Source organism: Corvus kubaryi, unplaced genomic scaffold (genome assembly GCF_017639235.1).
Source record: "Corvus kubaryi isolate FWS band 111438036 unplaced genomic scaffold, C.kubaryi_AGA036_p1.0 37395, whole genome shotgun sequence".
Classification (NCBI taxonomy): domain Eukaryota; kingdom Metazoa; phylum Chordata; class Aves; order Passeriformes; family Corvidae; genus Corvus; species Corvus kubaryi.
The window spans coordinates 7,493,859-7,517,688 of NW_024581134.1; the positions used below are offsets into that span (position 1 = coordinate 7,493,859).

At 51.9% G+C, this 23,830-nt stretch overlaps 2 protein-coding genes across 5 annotated transcripts; both read left to right on the forward strand.

Annotated features, from left to right (window-relative positions):
• Positions 1–383: 383 nt before the first annotated feature.
• On the forward strand, positions 384–18,343 carry HDAC8 (histone deacetylase 8). Of its 4 annotated transcripts, none has more exons than XM_042040264.1 (11): positions 384–647; positions 1,111–1,163; positions 2,532–2,662; positions 4,267–4,408; positions 7,279–7,391; positions 8,378–8,455; positions 8,851–8,959; positions 10,536–10,708; positions 12,371–12,465; positions 14,804–14,909; positions 17,985–18,343. In XM_042040264.1, exons 1-11 carry the CDS (start codon positions 384–386, stop codon positions 18,002–18,004), a joined length of 1,284 nt encoding a protein of 427 aa, XP_041896198.1. In that variant the 3' UTR covers positions 18,005–18,343. The 4 variants fall into 4 exon arrangements, with proteins under 4 accessions (XP_041896198.1, XP_041896197.1, XP_041896199.1 ...); XM_042040263.1 differs by lacking the exon at positions 17,985–18,343 and adding an exon at positions 16,926–17,467; XM_042040266.1 differs by lacking the exon at positions 17,985–18,343 and adding an exon at positions 16,926–17,467 and having other exon boundaries at positions 543–690.
• A 2,246-nt stretch (positions 18,344–20,589) lies between these two features.
• RPS4X (ribosomal protein S4 X-linked) lies at positions 20,590–23,812 on the forward strand. Its single transcript, XM_042040268.1, has 7 exons — positions 20,590–20,628; positions 20,832–20,909; positions 21,434–21,614; positions 22,050–22,147; positions 22,332–22,503; positions 22,913–23,070; positions 23,652–23,812. Exons 1-7 carry the CDS (start codon positions 20,626–20,628, stop codon positions 23,751–23,753), a joined length of 792 nt encoding a protein of 263 aa, XP_041896202.1. The 5' UTR covers positions 20,590–20,625; the 3' UTR covers positions 23,754–23,812.
• Positions 23,813–23,830: the final 18 nt, after the last annotated feature.

Consider the following 23,830-nt stretch of genomic DNA (forward strand, 5'->3'; position numbering starts at 1 on the left):
CCTACAACATATTCCCCCCTTGAACCTGTCGTTTTCCCCCAAAGTTCAGAAACCAGCTTGTGTAGACCCATTTGTCTGTTTCAGGAGTCAAACTCTTTGGGTTCTATAACAAACCTGTGGCTTGAAATGGGTAGAAACATTAAGACCCCTTTCAAAGATGTTAACACGCATATTAGCACACATCTTTCCTAGCATAGCTAATCCCTCCCTGTGTGACCCCTGCTCCCGTCAGAGGAGCCTTGAAGGGCCCGAGCCCCTGCCCGGCGCCTCCCTCTATCCCGAGCTGCCGGGGGTCGGGAGGCCCGGGCACGTCCTGAGGTGCGGCTCCTTGAGCAGGGCGGGCGCCGTGTGGGGGTCTGCGTGCAGGCCACGGACCTTTTTTAATGACATTTTTAGAGAATAACCATCACCTCGAGCTGCGTGGAAGCCCCAGTAAAAATGTCTCCAACACGAGTTGGCTGCCTTTTCTTACGCGGCCGGGCTGGGGGCAGAATAGTGGCGGGGCGGGCCTACAGCTCCCGGCACGCCGCGGGGCCGGAACTGCCCGTCCTGGTGCGTCCTGGACTAGCGGTGTTGCGGGTGCTGGTCCCGGCCGTGCCGGCTCCGATGGCGGCGGTGCCGCCGCCGGTCTACATATACAGCCCGGAGTACGTGGCCCTCTGCGACTCCCTCTGCAAAGTGCCCAAGCGGGTCAGCGTCGCGGCGGGGGCGAGGGGGCGCGGGGAGCACAGCGGTGAGGCCCGGTCGCGGAGGCGGCCGGCGCCCGGCACGGCGGCAGGAAAGGAGGAAGTGGGGGGAACGGGCGGCCCCGGCGGGAGGAGTGTGGAGTCAGAGCGGGGAGGGCCCGTCTGTGCCTTCACAGCGCCCCTGGCAGCGCGGGCTTGGACACTGAAGTGACGCTTCCCTTCCCCGGGAAGCCGTGCGCGGCTGTGCTTCTGCCCGGGACTGCAGAAGGCCCCTTCGCACGCCATGGGCACGGGCCGGAGCTGGGATCCGGGCAGGGAAAGCCGCTGCTGGGAGGAGTCTGAGCCACACCTCGTCTGCGAGTCCTTGAACCCCCGGTTGCTGGCTTTCTGTCTCCTGCTCTCACAATCTTATTCTTCTCTTTAGGCCAGCATGGTGCATTCATTGATTGAAGCGTATTGCTTACTTGACCAGATGAAGTAAGTGCTCACGTTTTCTGTGAAGGGGTGTTCTCCACTAAGGTTTGGAAGGTGCTGAGTAACTTCAGGTTTCACGATGTCCCTGCTGACGGCGTGATTGTAGGAGCCCCCACAGTGTGTATTTCCAGGATTTAAGGAAAATGCTTGGTTTGCTACACGGACACGATTACAGTAGTTGTGGCAGGTGTAATTCATGGTTACCCTCCTTGTCTGATGGAGCACATATACCTCTGTGCCTTCTCTACAGAGTGTGTCACCCCCATGCTTGGGACTCTGAGCAGGGTGATGGCCTTGGTGCTGCTCCAGATCCACTGATCAGTCAGTGGTGATGCAGAGAGGGACTGTGTTGTTTGGTGTGTTGTCATTGGTCTGGGTGACTTTTTGTGAGGTCTGCGTGCTGTTTAGGAGAGGAGACCATATGAGATCTGGGGCAGAAAAGTGAGGTACCTCTTGCCTCATTTGGCTCTTGACGCTGGGGCATATGAAGGGAAGAAAAGAAAGGCTTAGCTCAGCCCCTCTTGTGAAACATCTAATAAAATCTTTAAAACAATATGCTCCAGTTCAGCAGGGCCAGAAGGTCTTTTTAAGGCCTCTTTTTTAAACAATTTTTTTTTTTCTGGCAGAGTGTGCTTGGGAAATGGCTGCAGGTACCATTATGGAGCAGACCTGAAGGGGTGTTTGCCCTCGCATGGGGTCAGAAGCATCGGGGCCAGCCTGGAGATGGGAGCTTCCTGTGTTCTTCCTGTAGCAATGGAGCTGTGATGCATTGTCTGTGTGTGCTCCTAGTGTCCAAGTTTTGGGGAGGGCTCAGTGTGTTGCAGGATTTGCTTAGGCACACTGCAAAGCACCCAGACCCAGGAAGGTGCTGTGCACGTTGCTGAGAACAGTGACAGTCTGCGCTTTGGTGCAGGTCACAGCATGCAAGAGGTGTTGCACAGCTCCTGATCGAGGCTGAGGTCCTGCCGCAGCACTGTGCTGGGCCTGGGCATTTCCCTCAGTTAGTTCCTCTGTGTGTAATCTGAATGTTGGATCCGCTGGGGATTGCACAAACTGAGAGAACATGCAAAAAACGGAAAAAAACTTGAAGCAAAGTGGGACGATTAATGCAGGCAGCACCTGCAGGTGTTTGTTCTTCACTGGGGTGGGCACCACGGGCAGTGCCAAGCCAGCGGCAAGGCCTGGTCCAGCTCAGCTGGGTGGCTTTCTCACTTGAGTGACAGTCCAGTGCAAGGGGAAGAGGGAGTTTTGTTTGCTTTTACAACAGTAACAGCTGAAAGAAGGCTCCTAGGTTAAAGGCTAAAGCTGGACATTCCAGCTGAACCCTGGAGCCTCTTGCTCTGATATGCTCCCTTCCTCCTCTCTGCCTAGGATAGTCAAGCCAAAAGTGGCCTCCATGGAGGAAATGGCAAGTTTCCACACAGATGCTTACCTGCAGCACCTGCAGAAGGTCAGTGAGGAGGGGGATGATGACCACCCGGAGTCTGTGGAGTATGGACTGGGTAAGGATGCACATCTTCAGCAGGAGATTAGTTGAGTGCCAGGGCCAGGATGCTTTTTGCGGGAGCTGCAGTTAGAGGGGTGAGCTCCGGGGGACACTGGGCTTGGTTTTGAAGGGAAATGCTCTTTGACAGGGTGTTGCTGAACCCCAGCAGTCTTCTGACAGGGTGGCACTTTCCCTGGTGGCAGCAGAGGATACAGCTAGCTTCATACTGCTGCTCTGTGCAGCTTGGCCTGTCTCTTGCTGACCAGGGCTGATGCCCTTTGCTGCTGCTCTGAGGCTCTGGAACAGGACGGAAGACTCTGACACTGCCCTCGGGCTGGAGCTGGGACTGGCTGCAGCCAGCCTGCTGTGGGGAGGGCATGCGTGAACAGCTGCCTGCAGCTGTAGTGACTTGCTCTGCAGAGACCAGAGCAGCTGCTGTCTGTCTGGTGACTTGACTTACATCTGGAGCGGAGGGCTCTTGCCCTCCTGGACCTGAGCCAGCCTGAGCAATGCAGCGGGTGAAGCAGGGGAGACAGCTAGGGGCACTGTCTTGGTCTCAGGAATGGGAGGAGTGACCCAGAACTGAGGCAGAGGTGCAGATTCTGCGCCGATCTCATGAGTGTCCCTTAGACTTTACATTCCTGAAGCTGCTCTGTGTGCAGGAAGACAAGCAGCTCAGGTATCATGTTTTGTGGGCAACAGTTGTAGGGAGGCTGATGTACAACTAGGTAAAGATCATATTATAGATGTAGACCTGCAGCTTACCTAGGCTTGACTCCTTTGTCGATGTCCATTTTTAGGGAAGAGGTAAGTGACCGTGCCAGGGCTTTTCTGGTCAAGTAGCCAGAGACCTGACAGTAGTTTTTTGTGAGATTGGTATGAGGGACCAGTAGATTGGGCAAGCCAGGCACACAGCTTAGAAGTTGGTTCAGGACACATTTGTTAATGAACTGAGTGCAAGAAAACATTTGGGTCATTGCTTTTTGTGGTGGGTTGATTTTTGTGGTGTGGGTGGGGATTTTTTGCCAGGTGCCCACCAAGATCTACTTTCTCTCCCCCTCAATAGGGTGGGGGAGAAAATACAGTGGGAAAGATCATGTCAAGATAATAACAAGGAGATGACTCTCCAGTTACTGTCACCAGCAAAACAGACTATACATAGGGAAATTAATTCAATTTATTGCCAATTAATAACAGAGTAGGATAGTGAGAATTCAAGATAAAACTGAAATCGCCATCCCCCTCATCCACCTTTCTTCCCAGACTCAGCTTCACTCACAGCTCTTCTACCTTCCCCCTCGCAGTGTAAGGGGATGGGGGTTGTGGTCAGTTCACACGTCTCTGCTGCTCCTTCGTCCTCACTCTTGCCCTGTGTGTGGGAGGGGTCCCTCCCACAGGACACAATCTTCCATGAACTTTTCCAGTGTGGGTCTTTCCTATGGGTAGCAGTTTTTCAATAACTTCTCCAGTATGGGTCCTCCATGGGATCAGTCCTTCAGGAACAGGCTGCTCCAGCCTGGGTCAGTCCTGAGGGCTCAAACAAAAGGAATGTGCTTCCCCTGGAGGAAAGGGCCTGTTGTGTTTGACACGTGGACTCTTACCTGGACTCTTAACCTGCAGGTTACGACTGTCCAGCCACTGAAGGGATCTTTGAGTATGCGGCAGCTGTGGGAGGAGCCACCATCACTGCAGCCCAGTGCCTGCTGGACGGCAAGTGCAAGGTAGCAATTAACTGGCCTGGAGGGTGGCATCATGCAAAGAAGTAAGAAAACAATCTCTTCCCTTGTGTTTTCTCATCTGGTGTCTAAACCCTGCTTCCTAGTTCCCAGCTTCCCTGCAGACCCTTAGGGTGCAATGATCCAGTTGGAAGAGAAAGCAAGGTGTGAGGGAAGGCAGGAGATACAAAGGAAAGAAACAGAAGGCAGGGCAGAGGCCTGAGAGGAGGCAGGTCACTGCCCAGTGCTGGTGCTATCGCTGTCATGGGCTGCAGAGCAGGTCTGGGGCAGGTATACTTCCAGGTGTCCTGTCATTCCTTGATACATCATTATCTCAAGAAGCTCAAGTGAGAATGAATTTTGTGGGGTCCATGGAGAAGCACAGTGGAGAGACAAACAATTGATGTCACTGCCAGTTGGGAACACAATGGGAATGTGGCAACATGTCCAAATTGTTTTATGTGGCTTTTTGGGTTTCTTAAGAGGTTTGAAACGGTGCAGGACTGACTTTGGGTTACCCCATTGGCGGCTGTTTCCCGTGAGCTCTAACATCGGTAATGGTCTTCCAGCACAACAGGAGAGGAAGCAAAGTTCTGTCCCTGAATCCTGTGGTCCTGTAGTGGTAAAATAATTTGTTTCTGTCCCATTTTCCATGGATGTATGTTTTATTTAACTTATACTCCCCATCTCCCAAAACGTGGGACCTCTTTGCAGTGTAGACAAGACACCACCCTTCCTAGTCCACAGCCAACTGGTGTTTGCAGTGCTGCTCTGTGTCCCTGGGGAACCTCAGGAGTTCTCATCAGCCCTGTGTCTAACCCTGGCAGCTTGTACATGCATGTGCAGGTGTCTTGCTCCGGTGACTTTTCTGACCTGGCAAAGGAACTCTTCAGGAACTCAACACGGTGGTGTGCAAGTGCCAGCAATAGCAATGTCTCAGGCCATTTCCTGGTGGGCACTTGGCTGAAAATGGCTTCAGATGCAGCTTGCTGTGAAAGGAGACTTGCATGTGGCAGAGCCGAGCCCTCACTTTGTGCAGAACTGATGGCTTTTGGGGAATCTCCTGTTCTCTTCTGTCTGGATTGCATGGCTTTAAAAATGCCTGTAATGAGAAAAATCTTAGCAGTGTTGCTGCTGCTGAGCTTTTAGCACTTGAGTCTGTTTAAAAAAAAGGCATTTAATACTTACTGATCCCAAAGGAGTCTTCCCAGTCACCCCAGTAAGCTGATGTGTGATGCTTCAGGGTAGGTCCCAGCCCAGTGTGAAGGTCCAGCCAGACTGACACCAAACTGCAGGTGTCTGGTGCTAGGACCTGTGTCCTAGCAAAATACAGTCCTTTTGTCAAAAGCCACCTGCTGTCTGGTGGTTTAGTTGCTTTCCAGGGTCCTAAAGGTAGGAATGGCCTGGGACTTTGGAAGCTCTCAGTTCAGAGGATGCCTTTGGGGTTGAGGGTAAGATGCTGAGTAAGTGCCTTTTCTCAAGCCAGCCATACCCTCCCTTCTGGCAGTGATGCTCAGAGCTTTGCTGGGTGGATTTAGGGCAGCACGAGGGAATCCCAAGTGCTGGCCCTGAGCTGCAGCTCTGGCACTGCTCTGCATTTGTTTGAATTGGTGTCCTGCTCTGCTTGGGCTTGAGTTTCAGAGATGTGTGTTACAGCATGGAGAGAGTGCCCAAGACACAGTGTAGTTCACTTTGCTTCCTTGTGGGCTGTGAGGGAGGGGAGAAGTACATAATCACAGTTGAGTCAGATTCTCAGGATACCTGTTAACACCTCCATTCTCATCATCACTGTAAATGAACAGAGTCACTGGGAAACACTGGTGCTCTATGGCACTTGCAGGGAGTGAAAGCAAGTGCAGTTTTGCCACCCACAGCTTGCTCCTCACCGTTCCCAGCTGTTGCTGAGCAGGAGGTGTCAGGGCAAATGAGCTGAGTGCTGTGACTGGAAGTCAAGAGGCATTTCCCAGACATGCATCCTGGATCCTGATATAATTTGTGGAAAAGGTATCTGGGCGCTCCTGTAGCAAAGTATAAAGTTTTGCCTTAAATCAGCTGTCCAGGGCAGATTTAGGAATGCATGTGGACTGGTGCTAAGTGGTGATGGGGACTTGACTTTGGAGTGAGGCTGGAGTAGGGGTCAAGAAACTTTCTTGTTCCTTTGATGCCAGCAAGGAAGCTGTCCCCTGATTATTTGTCAGGGATAAATCATTCCGTGGTACACGTGTCCTCTGTTTAGCTGCTGGGACTCTCTCCTGGCTGAGCTCAGGAGCTGTATTGTGAGGGACTGCATGTGGGACATCCCATTTGTGTTTTCCTGGGGAGAGAAAGAGGGAGTTACTTTGGGAAGAGGTTTAACCTTCATAGCCTGAGACTTTGGAACAGCAGGAGAATCCTGTGACTGCCTTGGACTTGCCTTTCACTGCCAGGACCTTCCCAGGAGCTGTGACCCAGACAGCAGGGTTGGAGTGGCTCCCTGTCTGTGCCCGTCCAGAACTCAGAGGAAAATGGCCAAGGGGACTGTCCTCTTGCCTCAGAGAGAGAGTGGGTTTGAGTCGAGTGGCTCTGAAATTCTTTAAAATGTCTCAGGTGCAGAAAGCTACCATTTTGTTTGTTCAACAGTGCAATAGTCAGAGGTATCCCCCCACAGGCCAGGGCCTCTCTGCAGCAGAGCAAACTGATGCTTACCCAGCTGCCAGAAAGCCCAGAGCTGAGAAGCAGTTGGTACAAGCAGTCTGTGCTTCCCAGCCATGCTTTGAGTGGTTCCTGACCCACCTCTTGGTCATTGCTGGGCCTTGGATGAATTTTCATGCTCCACTGTGCCCCTGTGAGGTGGACACTTGCAAAGTCAGAGTGAGAATACTGGGATCACTGCTGATTGCATTGGCAATGTTCAATGTCACGGACATTGTTTTCACAGGGATGAAGCTTCTGGCTTCTGTTACCTGAATGATGCTGTCTTGGGGATCCTGCGGCTGCGCCAGAGATTTGACCGTGTCCTTTATATCGATTTGGATTTGCATCATGGGGATGGTAAGGCCCAGCAAAGGCTGCAAACAGCACAGCTGCACAGACTCAGTGAGGAAAGGGAAAAGTCAAGGCTTGTCTGCACAGCAGGGCTTTACTTGCTGCAACAGCCATGGCTTTGGCTCCTTTCGGTTCAGTTGAGTTGCCTCAATCCATTTCTGCTTTGTCCTGCTTCACAGACTTGCCCTATGCTGCTCCTCAGACCTCTCTTGAGAGTTTGGGCAGAAGTCTTGTACCTAAAGCAACAGATAATGTGTCCCAGTCTCCCATCCTGGCAGAGCAGTTGCTGACAGGGTTTAATTGTTTAATGGTCCAGTGCAAGAGGGAAGCAGCCAGAAGTAAATGGTGCTTTTAAAAAAAGGCTGGATGCTATAAATCTAGAGCCAGAGCTGGCCTTGCCGAAACTTCTCTCTCCTTCAGGGGCATCATTTCTACACCATTTAATGTTTCCTGCTCTTCTAAATTTTATGGTGTGTTTCATTTTGCTCCGTTTCCTCCCTGCATTTGGTTTCTGTTAAGTTTCCTGTTACTTCTTTTTTCCCTCTCCACCCCCACTATTTTAATATGTCCTTAAGGAAAAGGCACATTGAACCACAGCAGCACTGAGAAAAAGCAAGAGAGCCCAGTAGCACTGCTTCTAATCAGAGCCAAGCTCTGGCCAAGGCAGCCCTGCTTGGATCCCTCTCCCACCTTTGCAGGCCTAGCAGCATAGGCAAGTGCTACTGTCACGGGTACTGATGTGAAATACCGAGATCCATTCAGTACTGATTAGCATGAGACCTGCCAGATTCATTGCAGTTGTGATCTTTGCTGCAGTTGAACCCCAGTCTCTGTGCATTGAGGATGGATTTATTGAGCCACATCTGCATTTCTGCTTTGTTCATACTGCTCCTTCTCTGCTTGATGCCCTGTGTGTATCAAGCAGCTCTGTGTGTTCTCACTCTGTCATTTATGTAAATGATGCATGAAAGCTTTTTTCCCTTTCCTAACAGGAGTTGAGGATGCCTTTAGTTTCACCTCGAAAGTCATGACTGTTTCTCTGCACAAATTTTCACCAGGATTTTTCCCAGGCAAGTTGAACACGTGAGGTTTGTGTTCATTTGGTTCACACATCACTGGCAAGGCCTCTGTAAAGGCAAGTCCCATCCCTGCCGTCCAGCCGACATGTCTTGCTGCCTCTCCTCTTGACCCAGGAGACGGAAAGAGGGGGGAGCTACGTGTTTGGCATTTCCCCCTTTCTGGTTGTAGCTGAGCTCTGGGCAGAGCCCCTTTGATGCTGCATGGCGGAATTGGGCGAATGAGAGAACTGGGTCCCTCCACCCCGCCTTTCTTGGTGGTGGCAAGTGGACTTCTCCATAAGCATGCCAAATGTCCTGGCTCTCAGCTTGCCTCTGAGACATCTCACATGTCTCTCTCTTGCTGCTGCTCTGCTTTCCCTCCTAATTGGGGTGTTTCTGTTGTGCAGGCACTGGTGATGTGACAGATGTTGGCCTGGGAAAAGGTCGCTATTACAGTGTGAACGTGCCCATTCAAGATGGCATTCAGGATGAGAAATATTACCAGATCTGTGAATCGTAAGCCCTCTTGCTCTGATACAACTGACTCGGATGGGATTTCAGAGAATAAGATACTACACAGCTTACTATTTTTACTTACAGTCCTTTCTTAAGGCTTGTCCCTTCCTCCATCCCAGCCTTTGATTACAATGAACATGGATTGTAAGTTCTCAGAGGTCTTGTCTGAATCCTTAAGCAAACTGAATATACAGAGACATTTGTGGGTGTCTGGAGGGGTCTCTGCCACAAGTCAGCCTATCTCCTTAGATACACCTCCACAGGTGTGTATCTAAGGAGAGACTGAGAAGGTACAAGTATTTTTTAGCTGTGGACTTAGGGCTAGATGTTTTTTCTTCAGATAAGTGCTCTGAATTCTGACTGTGGGACATATGCTTGGGGCTTAGCTGAAAGCGTTTTCCTAGCACCTTCTGTCTGTGCTGGAAGAATGAAATGCTGCAGGCTGAATATCTGATGGTGACAGAGCTGCCTCCTGGCAGTCCCTTCTGTCACTCAGCTGATGGTGGACCTCACAAGCTGTTGCCCATGTCAAAACTGGGCTGCGAGGCTTGTTCTTTTCCAGGGGAGAGGAGTCTCAGTATAGGAGCTGCAGGACGTGGTAGCACGTCCACCTCTGACACTTGAGGGCTGAAACCTCTCTAAACTTGTAGGTCAGTAGGGCAGTCATGCAAGGGCCATGCCTCCTGCTGGCTTGTTGGTGCTTGCCACTGCTGGGGCAGAGCAGTCCTCTTTGTGCCGGAGGACATGCTTCTGAAAGGCAGCTCTAGGGGCTGAGACAGGTCAGGAACCCACTCAGGAGGAGCCTGCTGCATGCATTCACAGCTGAAGGACATAATAACCTACCATAGATTGCAAGTTGTACATAGCTAAAGCTTCTGCAAAGAGACTTTGAGGTATCTTTTGAGTTCTGTCCAGGCTGGGAGGCAGTCACGGGCATGACTGTGGATGTCTCATCCAGCTGTTGTTTGAGGTTGATTGTCTGTAGTTCTCAAAACCATGGTGAGCTTGAAGCATGAAGCTTTGTCCAATGCAGGTTTTTGCAGGCTGACTACACCCTGCACAGAGCTTTTCCTCATAGTTTTGCTTCAAGTGCCACATACGAGAGAGGAGAGTGAGAGCCTAGCCAGAGCCTTCCTCTGTTTCTCCTGTCCTCTCCTCTCCTGTCCTGATGAGAGGTGTCTGAGAGGTCAGGATTGTTGTTTTGCCAGACCCTGATTTCCACCATGACTTTCACAGGGCAGAAAAGCCTTTGGCTTGTCCTGCAGCCAAAAGGCAGCCAGTTTAAATGTGGAGTTTGGTGCTACCACTAAACTGGTGAGGACTAGATCCTCCTCTGCTATGTTATCAGTGGTGCTTTTACCTTCATCAGCCTTCTGATAAGTGCTCTGAGAGCTAAACTTGCTGTGGAGGTAGAAGGCTACCTGGGAGCAGAGGCAGTGTAACTAGTATGAGTTGGGTGGAAGCAGAGAATGCAGAAACCCTGAGAGGCATTGGTGGATCTGAGGGACCAGGGCCATGCCATCAGCTTTCCTCTGAGCTGTGCTGGCATTAACTGGACTGCTCCTCCTCTCCCCAGAGTGCTGAAGGAGGTGTATGCTGCCTTCAACCCGGATGCAGTTGTGCTGCAGCTGGGGGCGGACACCATTGCTGGAGACCCCATGTGCTCTTTCAACATGACACCTGAGGGAGTGGGCAAGTGTCTCAAGTATGTCCTGCAGTGGCAGCTAGCAACTCTTGTCCTGGGAGGAGGTGAGTGCATCCTGCTGTTCTCAGAGAAACATGTTTGTCCTCCTGTGACCCTGCCTCGAGTGCCTGCCTGCCCTTGAGCTCAGCACTGGCAAGGGTTTAGCAGGGGGACTGCTGGGCGGTGTCAGGAGGACACACTGTGGCACAGTACTGTTTCCTCACACCTGAAATCCTTGATACTGGCAGGTGCAAGTCTCAATCCTGACTCAGATCTTGAGTTAAAAGCTGCATGGCTCCTCTGGAGAAGAGGAGGGGCCAACAAACTGACCCCGACTTCTCAGTGACACCTCTGATTCCTATCTCTGCTGATCAGCCCCTTTTGGTGCCTCTCTTTAAAAATGAGCACTACGTTCCCAAACCTACCTTGGGCACCTGATGATGAATGGTTTCATTAATATTCAAGCAGGGGCTTGGGACAAGGCCTGGCTGCCTGCAAGGTACAGCAGGGCTCTGATACCCAGTGAAGGCTAAGCTGGACTTACCTCTGCTGTGCTGCCTAACCAGCTGCTTATCCAGTGGAGACAGCACAGGACAGGCTTTATGTTAACAGAGCATTTCAGAGCAACAAAAGCCACCATGTGCCAGGGAAAGCCCCTGAGCTCCATGACTGGAACTGGATCAGCTCTAGCTGTTGTCCTTTTTGAGATGGGGGAGATCAGGTATAGCATATTAAGGCTAAAATTTGATGTGCCTGATGCCCTTTGTTTTGGAAAGGTTATGAGTGTTCAGTCCTGCTGTGGCTTGTCTGTGAGTATGCTGGAGATGTCACCTTTCAGACAAAACCCAAAACTTCTGTTAAAAAATGAGGATCAACTATGTGTCACTTGTGAAAATACCAAAGGAGTGTCCCACCACTGCAGCATGTGGAAGCATTTGAAGTGGAAATTGGGGGAGAAGTAAAAAAAAGCAGGGAAAAAAACCCACAACAACCAACGCAAACAGAAGGGAATGTTGAAAAATATGGTCTCTCTGTCTTGTCGAAGTGCTTTTCTCCCTTTACCATTCTAGTCTTCTTTTCTGGAAAAAAACTTACCCAAGTCTTTTGCAGGGATGCTTTCAGCTAAGGTTTCTCCTTGTGGGCTCATGTCCGTTACCATGGAGGTAACCATTTCCTACTGACTGTGAAATCTCATTTCCCTGTAAAGCAGTTGCAGGTGGTACTGATGAGTTTCACATTTGTCCTCTCAAGCATGACAGTGCTGAAGAGATCACCAGCCTACGGCTGGGCATGTATATTTTGCTTTATAGGTCAAAGGCTGGTACTAAAAAGCAGGAAGCCCTCATTTCTGCTGCGGCCCTTGCACTTCTCTCCATGCTACTTGTGAACAGCTCTCCTTGTTGCCAGGAGAGAGTGCAGCACATGGGGCTGGGAGCTCATCCTGGGTCTGAGATGGTGGCTGGAGGACCGGCCTCTGCCACACTGGATGTAACTGGGGTTCAGTTTTAGAAGTCTGCTCTTGCATACACTGTCATTCAGACCTGGCCTTGTGTAGCCAGCAGGTGCAAAATGCAGATTTTGGGCATGGCTTGAGTAGATGAACTAAGCTTAATTCATGTAACCTGCACACAGTGGCTCCATGATTTGTTCCTTTCACTTAAATCTCCTTTTCTCTTTTCCCTTTCCCTGCTCTTCCTCCTCAAAATCCCAATTCTTGCTGGAAACAGGAGGTTACAACCTTGCCAACACAGCTCGCTGCTGGACATACTTGACTGGGGTCATCCTTGGGAGAACACTGTCCTCTGAGATCCCTGATCATGAGGTAATGGTTTGAAAAACCTTCCGTTCTCCTTGGAGAAGAGACAGTTGTTCGGTTTAATCCACACAGCATCCTTGCCACTCAGTCCTGTTTTATGGAGACACTTAGTAACAATACTGCCCTGACCTAGCAGTATGGTGGGTGCTTGTGCCCAAAACCAGAGGCTGTCTGCAGATTTCTGCGAGAGGTCTCACGTGCCAATAAACTCCAATCTCAGATAATTACAGAGAGGGTGAGCAGAGGGAGTCACCGGTTTGCTCAAGGAGCTCCTTAGGATGTGCCTTTTGCCTTTCTCAGGGCTTTAAATTTTTGCCCTACTTTCATCTATCTACACAAAGGACCAGGTGCAGCTTTGAAGCTTTGGCCATAGGGCCTGGTACTGTCTTTGTGCCCGTGCTGGTGTTTTTCAAGTCTTGAGTGAGGCTGGACAGCTTCTTGGAGGGACATAATCTAGACCGAATTTGAGTGGAATAACTATGGGCTGTAATCATTGAATCACTGAAGGGTTTGCGTTGGAAGGGACCTTAAAGGCCATCTAGTTCCGCTTCCCAGCCATGGGCAGGGACACCTCCCACTAGACCAGGTTGCTCCAAACCCTTTCCAGCCTGGCCTTGAACACTGCCATGTTTATAATAGGTCTCAAACCACAGATCAGTGTTACCAACCCTACACAAACAAACCTGCACATGCAGAGTAATTCAAGCCTACAGTGGCTACAGAGGAGAATTCAGGTTTTACCTATGTCTAAGGATCTGATGGATCAGTATACATAAGGAAGTAAAGTTTCTGTGTGGATTGAGGCTGGAAATTCATCATTATAGAAATCTGTGATTAGAGATGCAAGATGCTTTTTAAGAGACATCATGCTTAAATATGGTCCTTTAACCAGATTTTCGCAGAAACAGATTATAAACAAGACTGGTATGTGTGTGAAGTGAAAAGGGTGGGTCCTCTGTAGGAATTAACCTGCAGAAGGTGGTTAGGTTTGTTGTTGCTCCAGAAACTTTCTCATGAAAACTATACATGAAAAAAACCCCAACTTGTAGATATCAAAACTCTCCTTTCAAAGTAAACTGGAAACCAGTCCAGGAATGTTCCCTTTTTTTTATGCTCATTGCCCTTGTTATCATTTCATAAACTGATATCACACAGTACAGCAACAAAGCAATCCTGATCCCTCTCCCTGCTCTGAAAAATATCATCACAAAGAATACATATATGCTCACACATACGTACTACACCCACATGAACAGACCAAGCAACATTTTGGCCAGTGGCTCTGTACCCAATACCAGCAAATGCTTAGATCCAATTCGTTTCCAACCCACTCTGGGCACATCTGTTGTTATCTCAACCCTTTGTGCCCCATACTGGGCACCAATTAAGGTTGTCTTAGGAATGGTATTCTCCAATTTAGTGCTCCTGTTAAAAGCATGCACTGCTCCCCCTCCCCACTGCAACTGGAGGTACAAAGGGTAAATATCATGGTTTAAATAAGAACTATTTCTTATTTAAACAGCAGTGACATAAGAAACAGAACAGTAACAGCAACAGCAACAATAGTAATGATAGAGGGAGCAAGAAAAGAAACAACTCACACAGAAACACCCCTGCTCCCCTGACAATTGACAACACTGCACAGCTCCCTCTGCCATGTTGTTTCAGCTGGAAGGAATCCCTTCTGTCCGGAAGAGAGTCCCTTTCCCCTGCCCTCAGCAATGACATGAGGTGGTGTAGAATAACCTCTGTGTCCTGGCCATGCCCCCTCCCAGCTACTGCAAAAACTGACCCTGTCCTGGCCAGAATCATGACACAACTGCTGGCAATAACCTGTGATTCTGTGTTAGCGCATCAACGCCATGTGCTGCAGATTTCCTGTACGCTATCTGAGCACTTAGCCAGGAGAGACACAGTATCCTCACAGCACACTGATTTTCCTCTCCCAGGTGTTTCACGGTCATGTCAATGCAGCATTCAGCAAGGTAGGAGGTGAATGGTAGGATATATGGTTGGCAGCACTCGAAATTTAATAATAAAAAAATCCCATTTGCAGGTAACCATGTGTAAAATGAATGTCAATAGCTTTCCCAAATAAAGCATTGGGATAGACATTTGACTGCCCCACTGGGCTCTGCTTCCCATCACTTGAATTAGGAAGCTGTTGAAAACTCCAGGTGGACACAGACACTGCTGAAGTACCACCTAGATGTAGTAAAGCTACATGTGGCCCTTAGATGGAGAAATGTTTTTTTGCCTTTTTACAGATACCCATGGGGAGCCCTCCTTCTAACCTCAGCCTTCAGAGACCTCTCTGCTGACTCTCCTCTCCTCTTCCCTGCAGTTCTTCACAGAGTACGGTCCTGATTACGTGTTGGAGATCACACCAAGCTGCAGACCAGACCGCAATGAGCCACAGAGAATTCAAGAAATTCTGAGCTCTATCAAAGGTGCGTTGTCCAAGCCAACACTCCTGCTTCAGGCTTACAGGTGTTTTTAGAGGGGGGTTCAGAAGAGCTCATTGGAGTCTTTCTCACTGACTGGAAAGATGAACCACATTCACTTGGCTGCTCCTTAGCGCACAGTGTCATTTGCCTCCCACATCCCTTGGGATTTTCAGGGTTGGTGGTACAGAGTTATGGGTCCCTGTAGCAAAAGTTGCCATTGCCTTTCCTCTGGCTGGGCAGGGGAGCATGAGGCCTTGTCCTTACTGGAATCATAGAACAGCCCAAGTTCTAAGGGACTTCGAAGATCATCTGGTCCAAGCTTTCTTGGGAAAGGGAGCATAGACAAAGATTACCTAGCAACCTGTCCAGTCACATCCTGAAACTTCTGACAGTGGAGCCTTTACCACATCCCTGGGGAGTTTCTTCCAGTAATTGATTGTTCTCACTGTAAAAAAATACTTAAAATAAGGTGAAACCTCCCCTGGTGTAACTCACACCTGTTGTCCCTTGTCCTCTCCGTGTGGCTCCTTGTGAAGAGAGAGCCTCTGTGCTCTGAAGCCTACAGAGTAGGCTTCAAGTACTAGACTACTGTGATGAGGTCCCTCCTAAGCCTTCTCTTCTGCAGGGAGAGTCTTTCCTCATTGGGCAGGTTCTCCAGCATCTGATCACCTTTGTGGTCGTCCTTTGGACCCTCTCTGCTCTGTCCATGTCTTTTGTGATTTGTGGGGATCAGAACTGGACATGATACTCATCATTCGTCAGCCATTTGTCAGCCTGGAATGAGATGATCCTGTTTCTCTTAGTAATGCTCCTACAGATGCTGCACAGGATCCAGTTTGCTTCATTGCTGCAGCAGCACACTGCTAGATCACATTCAGCTTGCTGCCTATCAGGACCCCCACATCCATTTCCGCAAGGCTGCTTCCCAGTCACACAGATCCCAGCCTGAACTGGGCACCTTCTACCCCAAGTTCAGGACCTTGCTTTTGTCTTTGTTAAACTTAAGACTGTTCTTTTTAGTCCAGTCTTCCAGCCTGTCCAGCTGTCTAAGATGGCTCTCCCTTCTGATGTGTTCATCTCAGCACCCAGTTTGGTGCTGTGGTTGCTTTCAATCTCATTATCCAGGTCATTTACGATGTTGAGCAATGTGGGGCCCAGTATCCGTCCCTGGGGGACACCACTAGAGACAGGCTGCAAGACCATGTAAAAACCATTGATCACCACCCTATGTGAGCTCCCTGGGAGTCAGCTCCTTCCCTATCCGCTTTGCAAACCACCCATCCAATCTGTGTCTTTCCAGTTAGTCCAGGAGGAGACTGTGGGAAATAGCTATCTGGAAGTGGGACAGGTCTCCAGCAGGCAGGACTCGAAGGTTTTCAAGTCCAGGACAGGCAGCTGTCTGAGCTCTGCCAGCTCCAGCCAATCTCATTCTATGTCCTTGCCCATCTGTCTTGTCCCTGTCTGCCAGAGGGGCTGAGAACAGCAACATGGGGCTTGGCAGCCCTTTTCCATCTGTGTGTGTTGCAGTGTGCTGGTGTTAGAAGTAGGGTAGGAAGTGCAATGGCCATGGATGCCTGTGGGTGTCCTCTCCCAAGCACAGACCAATCCTAGGGAGGATCCTTGGGGACCTGTCCAAGAGGGTAGAAGGAACAGCATCACTCCAGAGGTGGAAGGGAGGGCTGTGCACTCCCGTCTGTGAATCCAGCCTGAAAGAAGGATGAGGCACCAGGGAGTGAGCATGTGTCTCGGATGCTGGTCCACGAATCCCAAACCAGCATTTAGCATAGTGAAAGCAGTGGCAGGGTCCCCCTGTGGTAATTTCCAAAGCCTGGCTTGGACAAGGGCAGCAGCCTCTGCAAAGGGAGCAAGGGGTCAGCAGGAACTGAGATCTGTGCTGAAGCTGGAATTCCCATGTTGTGGCCTAGTCCATCATGCATGGGGGTGGCACCCCTTGCCAGGTCACTCCATCAGGCTAAAATATCAGTGGAAATACCCTTTTCTGCTTCCTTTCATTTGCAGGGAATCTGAAGCACGTTGTTTAGCAGAAAAGGAAGGCTCAGGCAAGAGCATTTCCTATGGGGAAGACAGCATATTTATGTGAACAACTGGTGAAATCTGTGGCTGCAGGGAAAATTTGGAAGAAATTACTGTTGGTTGGTTGGTTAATTTTTTTTTCTCTTTAAAGAAGAAAAGCTGCTGCATGCCACGAGCACTGTGGCTCTCCCCAGGCAGGAGTATGGGCCCTCCAGCCACAGCCTTCCAGTGCTGGCAGAGCCTTCCTTGCTCCTTTCTCTTTCCTTTTTTAACACCACAGTTTGTTCACACAATTGGTTTTAAATGTGTTTTAAGAGAGGGGCTGCTCAGAGCTGTGAGCCCTCCCCAGCTGGAGCCCAGTGCTGCATTACCTTCCTGGCAGGGGCACAGCCTCAGAGCTGCCCACTCAGGAAGTAGAGCCTGAGAGCTACCCTGAGGCATACAGGTTGTGTCTCTTATCCACAGAAAGGCACAGCCATTGTGTTTTTAACTGGGAGTTCTTAAAAAATAAAATGTTTTAAATACTCCTCCAGCCCTTTCCTTTCTTCTTCCACCCACCCTGCCTTGCCAGTGCTCTTTTCCACAGCACCCCCCACTGCAGAGCCATGCAGTGTGAGCTCCTGAAATCCTGCGCAGATGGGCCAGAACCTGGGGGGCCTCTCAAGAGTGTTGAGGGAGATGCAGGACATTGTGGCAGCTCCTGTCCTGGGAGATCTTGGATGAACTTCCAGATGCTCTGGTGCCCCATGAGAGCTGCCATGAGGTGTCTCAGCAAGGGAACAGGTATACAGGTATCTGGGGCAGATCTCTCCCAGTGTCATGGGCCACGGAGCCTGGCCTCTGCTGCCCTTGTCCCCTTATTCTCCTGGCCCATGGACGTTTTATTGTGCTGGGTTTTTTAAAGATGTCCAGTCACTGTGGGAAAGCATATTTCCTGTGGCTTTAATTAGATTACGCTGGAAGAAACAGCAAGACGAAGGGGTTCCCAGCCTGGCCTTGGCTTTGTTTGTCTCTCTTGTTTTTCACTGCCAATTGAAACAACAGGAAATCTGGCGTGGAGATAGTTCAACAGGATGTGGCTCCCATGACTCCTGACCCCTTGCCTGCTTCAATGTACCCCTGGTGCCTGGTGTGGTGTGGTGTGACCAGTCTTGTGTGCTGACTGCTGGCAGGAGGCTGGTGCTGCCACTGCCACAGCAAAGGATCCCAGTGCCTGGGGGAGCTGTCAGGCTTGGGGACTTTCCATCCACGGAAAAAGTGAGGAATGAGAGAGCAGAGAAGCTGCTGCCTCTGACCTACCTCAGGGCCCCATGTGCTCTGTCCCTACACCAGGCAGACTGCCCTGTGAGCTGTGGGAGCTGTTTCAGGAACACAGCTGGGAAAATAAACAATAGGAAACCCCACAAGTGTCAAGTGTTGTGGCTTTAGGTGAGGCGCCTCTTGGGTGGAAATCCCCGCATCCCCCAGCCAGAGTGGGATGCCTCCCCTTGCCGCCCAGGCAAGCACGAGGGTAGCCAGGGCGCCGCTCCAGTTCCCTCCCCGTCTGGGTACCTCGCCGGACCCCACCCGCCCGGGCCAGCCCACGCCCCTCTGAGCGCTGCCATGTCCCCGTAGACGCCGGAGATGAGCTGTTTACAGTCCCCTCCCCGGGGCACGAAGGACCTCCATGGTGATTGCGATCCTGCGCTACCCCTTCGGGGCCGGAGAGATGCCGGCGGTGGGGACTCCGCCCGCTCCCCGCCTCTGTCGCCCCGCAGCGGGTCCCAACCTCCTGGCCAGCTTGCGCCTGCAGAAGCTCCACGTCCAGAACCGCGCCGCGGGGAGACCCCGGAGCCCGGCTCACCACTCGCCTGGGGCTTGGGGACGCAGCCGCGGGGCGCAGGGAGCCGCCCCCTCCAGGCCGCCGGTCCCAGCCTCATCGACTCGGACCCGGTGACAAGGTGTTCAGGGCACTGGTGGTGGAGCTTGGCCTCGACAGGGAGGACGACCTGTCGGAGCCCTGGCTCGGTCACCACGAGTTGGACTCCCCGACGGCCCTGCCGGCCGGCTACTGAGGCTGGGGCGCGGCTGGGGCGGGGGGCTCCTACCTCACCCACCGGGGAGCAGCGTCCCGGCTGCCGCAGGTAGCGGCGCTGCGGGCGCAGGAAACGCTCGGAACCCGGCCGAGTGTGGGGAGGGGCGGGAGGAGGAGCTGGGACCGCGCTGCCTGCCCTAAAACGCGCAGGCGTCGCGGTGGGCCCGGCAGGCGAGGGTCTCAAGCTGCGGTATAGTAAAATCGGGAGGGACCGTTGTTCCGTCGACTGTGCTCCTTTCCTTGTTCCTTTCGGCGAAGGACATTGTGTGAAGCGGCTTTGGGTGGAAGGCGGGTCGGCGCCCAGCAGCTCCAGTGCGTCCTCTCGGCTTACGGTGTTCCCATCCGTGTGTTGAAAATTATATAACTATCCTAGTAACTTTTTAAATTAAAATTTCTAATGAATTGTTTTAATCAATCATAAACAGTGTAATTTGCCACCGTAGCCAAGCACTTAACAAGGCTTGTCATAAGCTGCTATTGTGGGAACACAGGTCGGGAAAATTACTGAAACTTTTAAATTTTGCTAAACCAACCTTGATATGCTTCATTGGACTAAGCCTAGGAGAGATATATTGCTGCACGGAATGCAGAATTTATCGACTACAAGGACATTTTGCAGAATCCAGCGATAAAGAAGAAACGAACCAAGACAATTCAGCAATTGTCTTATCTCAGAAAAGGATAATAAAATAATAACAAGACTGAAAATGTAGACTAACTAGCATGAGAAGCAAGAAATCAATAACTAATAGAAGATTAAAAATTAACGAACTAGTTAATGACGAGACTGATGTACTTTATAGCCAATGAACATTAATTTCTTTGCTAAAGTGTTAAAATAGTGAAAAGTTTTGAAAGTGTGCATATATCATAGGTGGAGCTCCCCCTATGCACCCAGCACTGTGAATAAGTAATGCTGCTCTCTAATCTAAAACCAGAGACTTTCATTTATCCCGGTGTTTTCGGTGACAGTGTCACCCTCGGGAATGGGACCTCTGTCCCAGCCACACCCTGCTGCGGGAGCGCTGTCGTGGGGATGTGCTAGGCGTGGGGCTGCTGCACTCACTGGGCTGCCTGGCAGGGTACGGGGACCTGGGATTGCTCCGGGGACTCTGGAGAACTGCAGGGACACGTCGGCCTCACTGGGACCACTTGACCCCCGAACTGCCCTCGGGAATGGACGCTAAGGCCCGGCGTCAGGTTTGGGGGCTTTTTGCGTGGGGTCCCAGCTCTACCCCGGGAGGGGCCGTGGCAGGGGGAGGGCAGTGTCCCGGTACAGGTGTTACCCCTGGATCGGCTTCCGACACTCACACGCTCTCCCAAACTACAGGGGCACAACGTGGCGGGCTGTCCCACGCCATCAGCGGTGACCAGCGATGACCATGGACACAGGGACCTGGCTAGGAGCAGGGAGTTCCTGAGCGCGGTGTCCCGGAGCGGAGCGTCCCCGTCGGGGCCGCGAGGAAGGGACAAACCCTCCCGATCGCCCCGTCACTTCGCGGACGGCCCTGGGCCTCCGGGCCGCCAGGGGGCGACGCACGTCTCCGCCGCCACGCGTTGTCCATCCGCGGCGGGCCGGAAGCACCAGCCCTTTCTCGGCAGAGCGCAGCCATGGTGAGAGCGCGGCGCCGCCGCTCCCCGCCGCCATCCGCCGCCATCCCCCGCTCACCGCGGGCTTTGGCCGACCCCCCCGGGGCGAGAAGCGCTGGAGGGAGCCCGGCGCCAGGGTCCGAGGGGCGGGAGTCTGAGGGAGCCGGGGAGGGATGGCTGGGGGGGACCGGGCCTGACGGCGGCCCGTAATACACCCCTTCCTGTAGGCCCGCGGCCCCAAGAAGCATCTGAAGCGCGTGGCTGCACCCAAGCACTGGATGCTGGACAAGCTGACGGGCGTCTTTGTGAGTGCGGGCCTGGGTTGGGGTCGAAGCTGGGGTCGGGCTTGGGTTTGGGGTTGAAGCCGGGATCGGAGGAGGGGCCGGGGCCGGGCTGCTCGTGGCAGCCGCAGTCACATCAGGGGAAGTGTTCGGGTACTGTGCGGAGGTGAACAGGGGTAGTTGGAGTGAGCAGGAGGTGTTTGTTTAACATGGGGGTCCTTACGAACAGTGTTCGTTTTCCCCCGTTTGCAGAGGATGTGACGGGGTCATTGGCTGTTCTCGTTTGAGCTGCTTACTGTGCTTTTCCAGCTCTGGGTTGAGATGGATGGTTGTGCTTTGTTGGGGGCAGTTTTGTGAGGCTGGCAAGAGATGGGGGAAACTGCTGTGAATACCAAGAACGGAGAGCTGCAGCCGGTCGCTGCCTGCGTGGCAGCTGCACTTTGTGCTGCTGCCCTTGCATGCTCTTGCGGGCACTGTTGGCGCCGTAGTTTCCTTCTCTGGGGCAGTTGATGCTGCTTGAGCCTCCAGCAGAAGGCTTCTGTCCGCAGGCACCCCGCCCATCAACAGGCCCACACAAGCTGAGGGAGTGCCTTCCCCTCATCATCTTCCTGCGAAACCGGCTGAAGTATGCTCTGACAGGAGATGAGGTCAAGAAGATCTGCATGCAGAGGTTCATCAAAATAGATGGCAAAGTCCGCACCGACATCACCTACCCTGCAGGCTTCATGGGTGAGTAGGGTTGGGGCAGTTCCTTAGGCAGCTCTTCTACACTGTCAGGGGAGTGTTTTGTGGGGTTGGCATTATTTGAGGGGCAAGGTTTCCCTTCTGGAGTTGAAAAAAAGATACGTATAAGCAGTTGTTATTTAGTTTGGAATTGTGCACAGCAGTGAATACCAAAGCCAGATGCCTGTAGCCTGTAAGCGCCTGCTTGATGTGGGTAAGTTGCTGTTCAGGTTCCAGCCTTCAGCAGTTTTTTCTGATTTGCAGTCTGTCACAGCAAAAGATGTGAGCCCGTGGTCAAGGGTAGATCCCAACCTCATCAATCACACCCTAAGTGTTGTTCAGCAGTGCCTGGTTATTTTTAAACGTAACCTTGATGCCAAGTTAGGGTCTTGGGTAATGAGCTGATAACAGCTGCTGTTGTATTTCCCTGTCTGCAATCAGATGTCATCAGTATTGAGAAGACAGGTGAGCATTTCCGCCTGGTGTATGATACCAAGGGCCGGTTTGCTGTGCACCGCATCACACCTGAGGAGGCCAAGGTGAGCAGCTTCGGGGTGGTGTAAGCATGGGTCCAGTTGGGTTTGGCTGGGTCAGTGTTTCCTCTTTGGCATCTCCTGAATGAGAGCTGCGTGTCTCGGTGTTCTGCTGTGACTGGTGGCTCTGTTCCCTAGTCCATGGCATTGCTCACTGCCTTAGCTGAGAGGTGTTGGGTTTTGTTTGCAGTACAAGCTGTGCAAGGTGAGGAAGATCTTTGTGGGCACCAAAGGAATCCCTCACTTGGTCACTCATGATGCCCGCACTATCCGCTATCCAGACCCCCTCATCAAGGTGAATGATACGGTCCAGATTGACCTGGAGACAGGCAAGATCACAGATTTCATCAAGTTTGACACAGGTAGGTCTTGCATCCCATTAAAACACTGTACCCTTCCCCACTGTGGAGAGCAGTATGGAAGTTAAATGCTAAGCATATTTGCACTGAATAGAGAGGCAGTGGTGTCAACCTTGGGAATGGGTTTGTTTCCCAGGAGCATGTCCACCTGCAGGTGGAGCAGGGGATTCCTCCTGTGTCCTAGCAGTGGGAAGCATTTGGCAGTAGGGACTTGGCAGTTCTGAGGCACCAGGCAGAAGCAGCAAGCTGGTGGGGAGGTGGTTGGGCTTATCTCTTGGTGGTGAGAGAAGGTTTCAGTCACAGAGCTGTGAGCTGGAATGGGAATGTTTGGTATGGGCAAAAAGCCCAAGTGGAAGGACTTCACCACAGCACCTGGTGCCAGCTCTTGTCACACCTGTATTCCCTTACTCAGGTAACCTGTGCATGGTGACTGGCGGTGCCAACTTGGGCCGAATTGGGGTGATCACCAACCGGGAGAGGCACCCCGGGTCGTTTGACGTGGTTCATGTGAAGGACGCCAACGGCAACAGCTTTGCCACCAGGCTCTCCAACATCTTCGTTATAGGCAAAGTAAGGCCATGGGGGCACCAGGTGGGGGGTTCTCTCCTCTTGTGAGGGCCTGCTGGCTGTGGCAAAGAGCCTTAGTGTTTCCTTAGGCAGCTGTCTTTCCACACAGTGGAGCTTCAGAGCTGGCCTCAGTTCTGATTCCCTGTATTTCTGCCTGCTCTGGGAAGGGGAAGAAGCATTTGCAAATTGAGGAATGCAGATGTTTTCGATAAGCAGCCCTGAAACCTGGGAGCTGGGGGCTGAGCAGTGCTCAGACCTTGGTGTGATCTGGGCAGCTGCTCTGACTCAGAGTGCCCCCCGAAAAGCCTCTGCTGTTTTGCCATCCCTGACGGGTCCAGATTGGAGGGGGGCGGTGTTTTGGTTTTGGCTGAAGTGCATTCTTCAAGGATGTGACTGAAAGGCAGCTGTAGACCTTTGCATCCTTGGCACCTTCCTTAGAGGCCTCTGCTGGGCCAGTGCCACCACCATGTGTACCTGGCCCAGCATGAGCAGGGGTGGGCTTCTGCTGCTTTCCCCCTTAGAGGGAGAGCTCTGTTGCTATCTGGGTTTCCTGGTGTGAAGTGGTTTCTTCTCCCTTGCTGCAGGGCAACAAGCCATGGATCTCCTTGCCCCGTGGAAAGGGCATCCGCCTGACCATTGCTGAAGAGAGAGACAAGAGACTGGCAGCCAAGCAAAGCAGCGGATAAAGTCCAGCTCATGCTGGCTCTGGTGCTGTCAGTGTGTTAATTAAACCATTTACTACATGGCTCTGACTGGCTGGGGA

Excerpts from the sequence above, each read along its gene's own strand:
- HDAC8 (XM_042040263.1), top strand. The coding sequence starts at position 384 with ATGACATTTTTAGAGAATAACCATCACCTCGAGCTGCGTGGAAGCCCC. Across the intron at positions 1,164-2,531 it reads TGCTTACTTGACCAGATGAA|GATAGTCAAGCCAAAAGTGG; the intron begins GTAAGTGCTCAC and ends CTCTCTGCCTAG. Across the intron at positions 4,409-7,278 it reads GGGTGGCATCATGCAAAGAA|GGATGAAGCTTCTGGCTTCT; the intron begins GTAAGAAAACAA and ends TTGTTTTCACAG.
- RPS4X (XM_042040268.1), top strand. Across the intron at positions 20,910-21,433 it reads ACAAGCTGACGGGCGTCTTT|GCACCCCGCCCATCAACAGG; the intron begins GTGAGTGCGGGC and ends TTCTGTCCGCAG. Across the intron at positions 22,504-22,912 it reads TTTCATCAAGTTTGACACAG|GTAACCTGTGCATGGTGACT; the intron begins GTAGGTCTTGCA and ends TCCCTTACTCAG.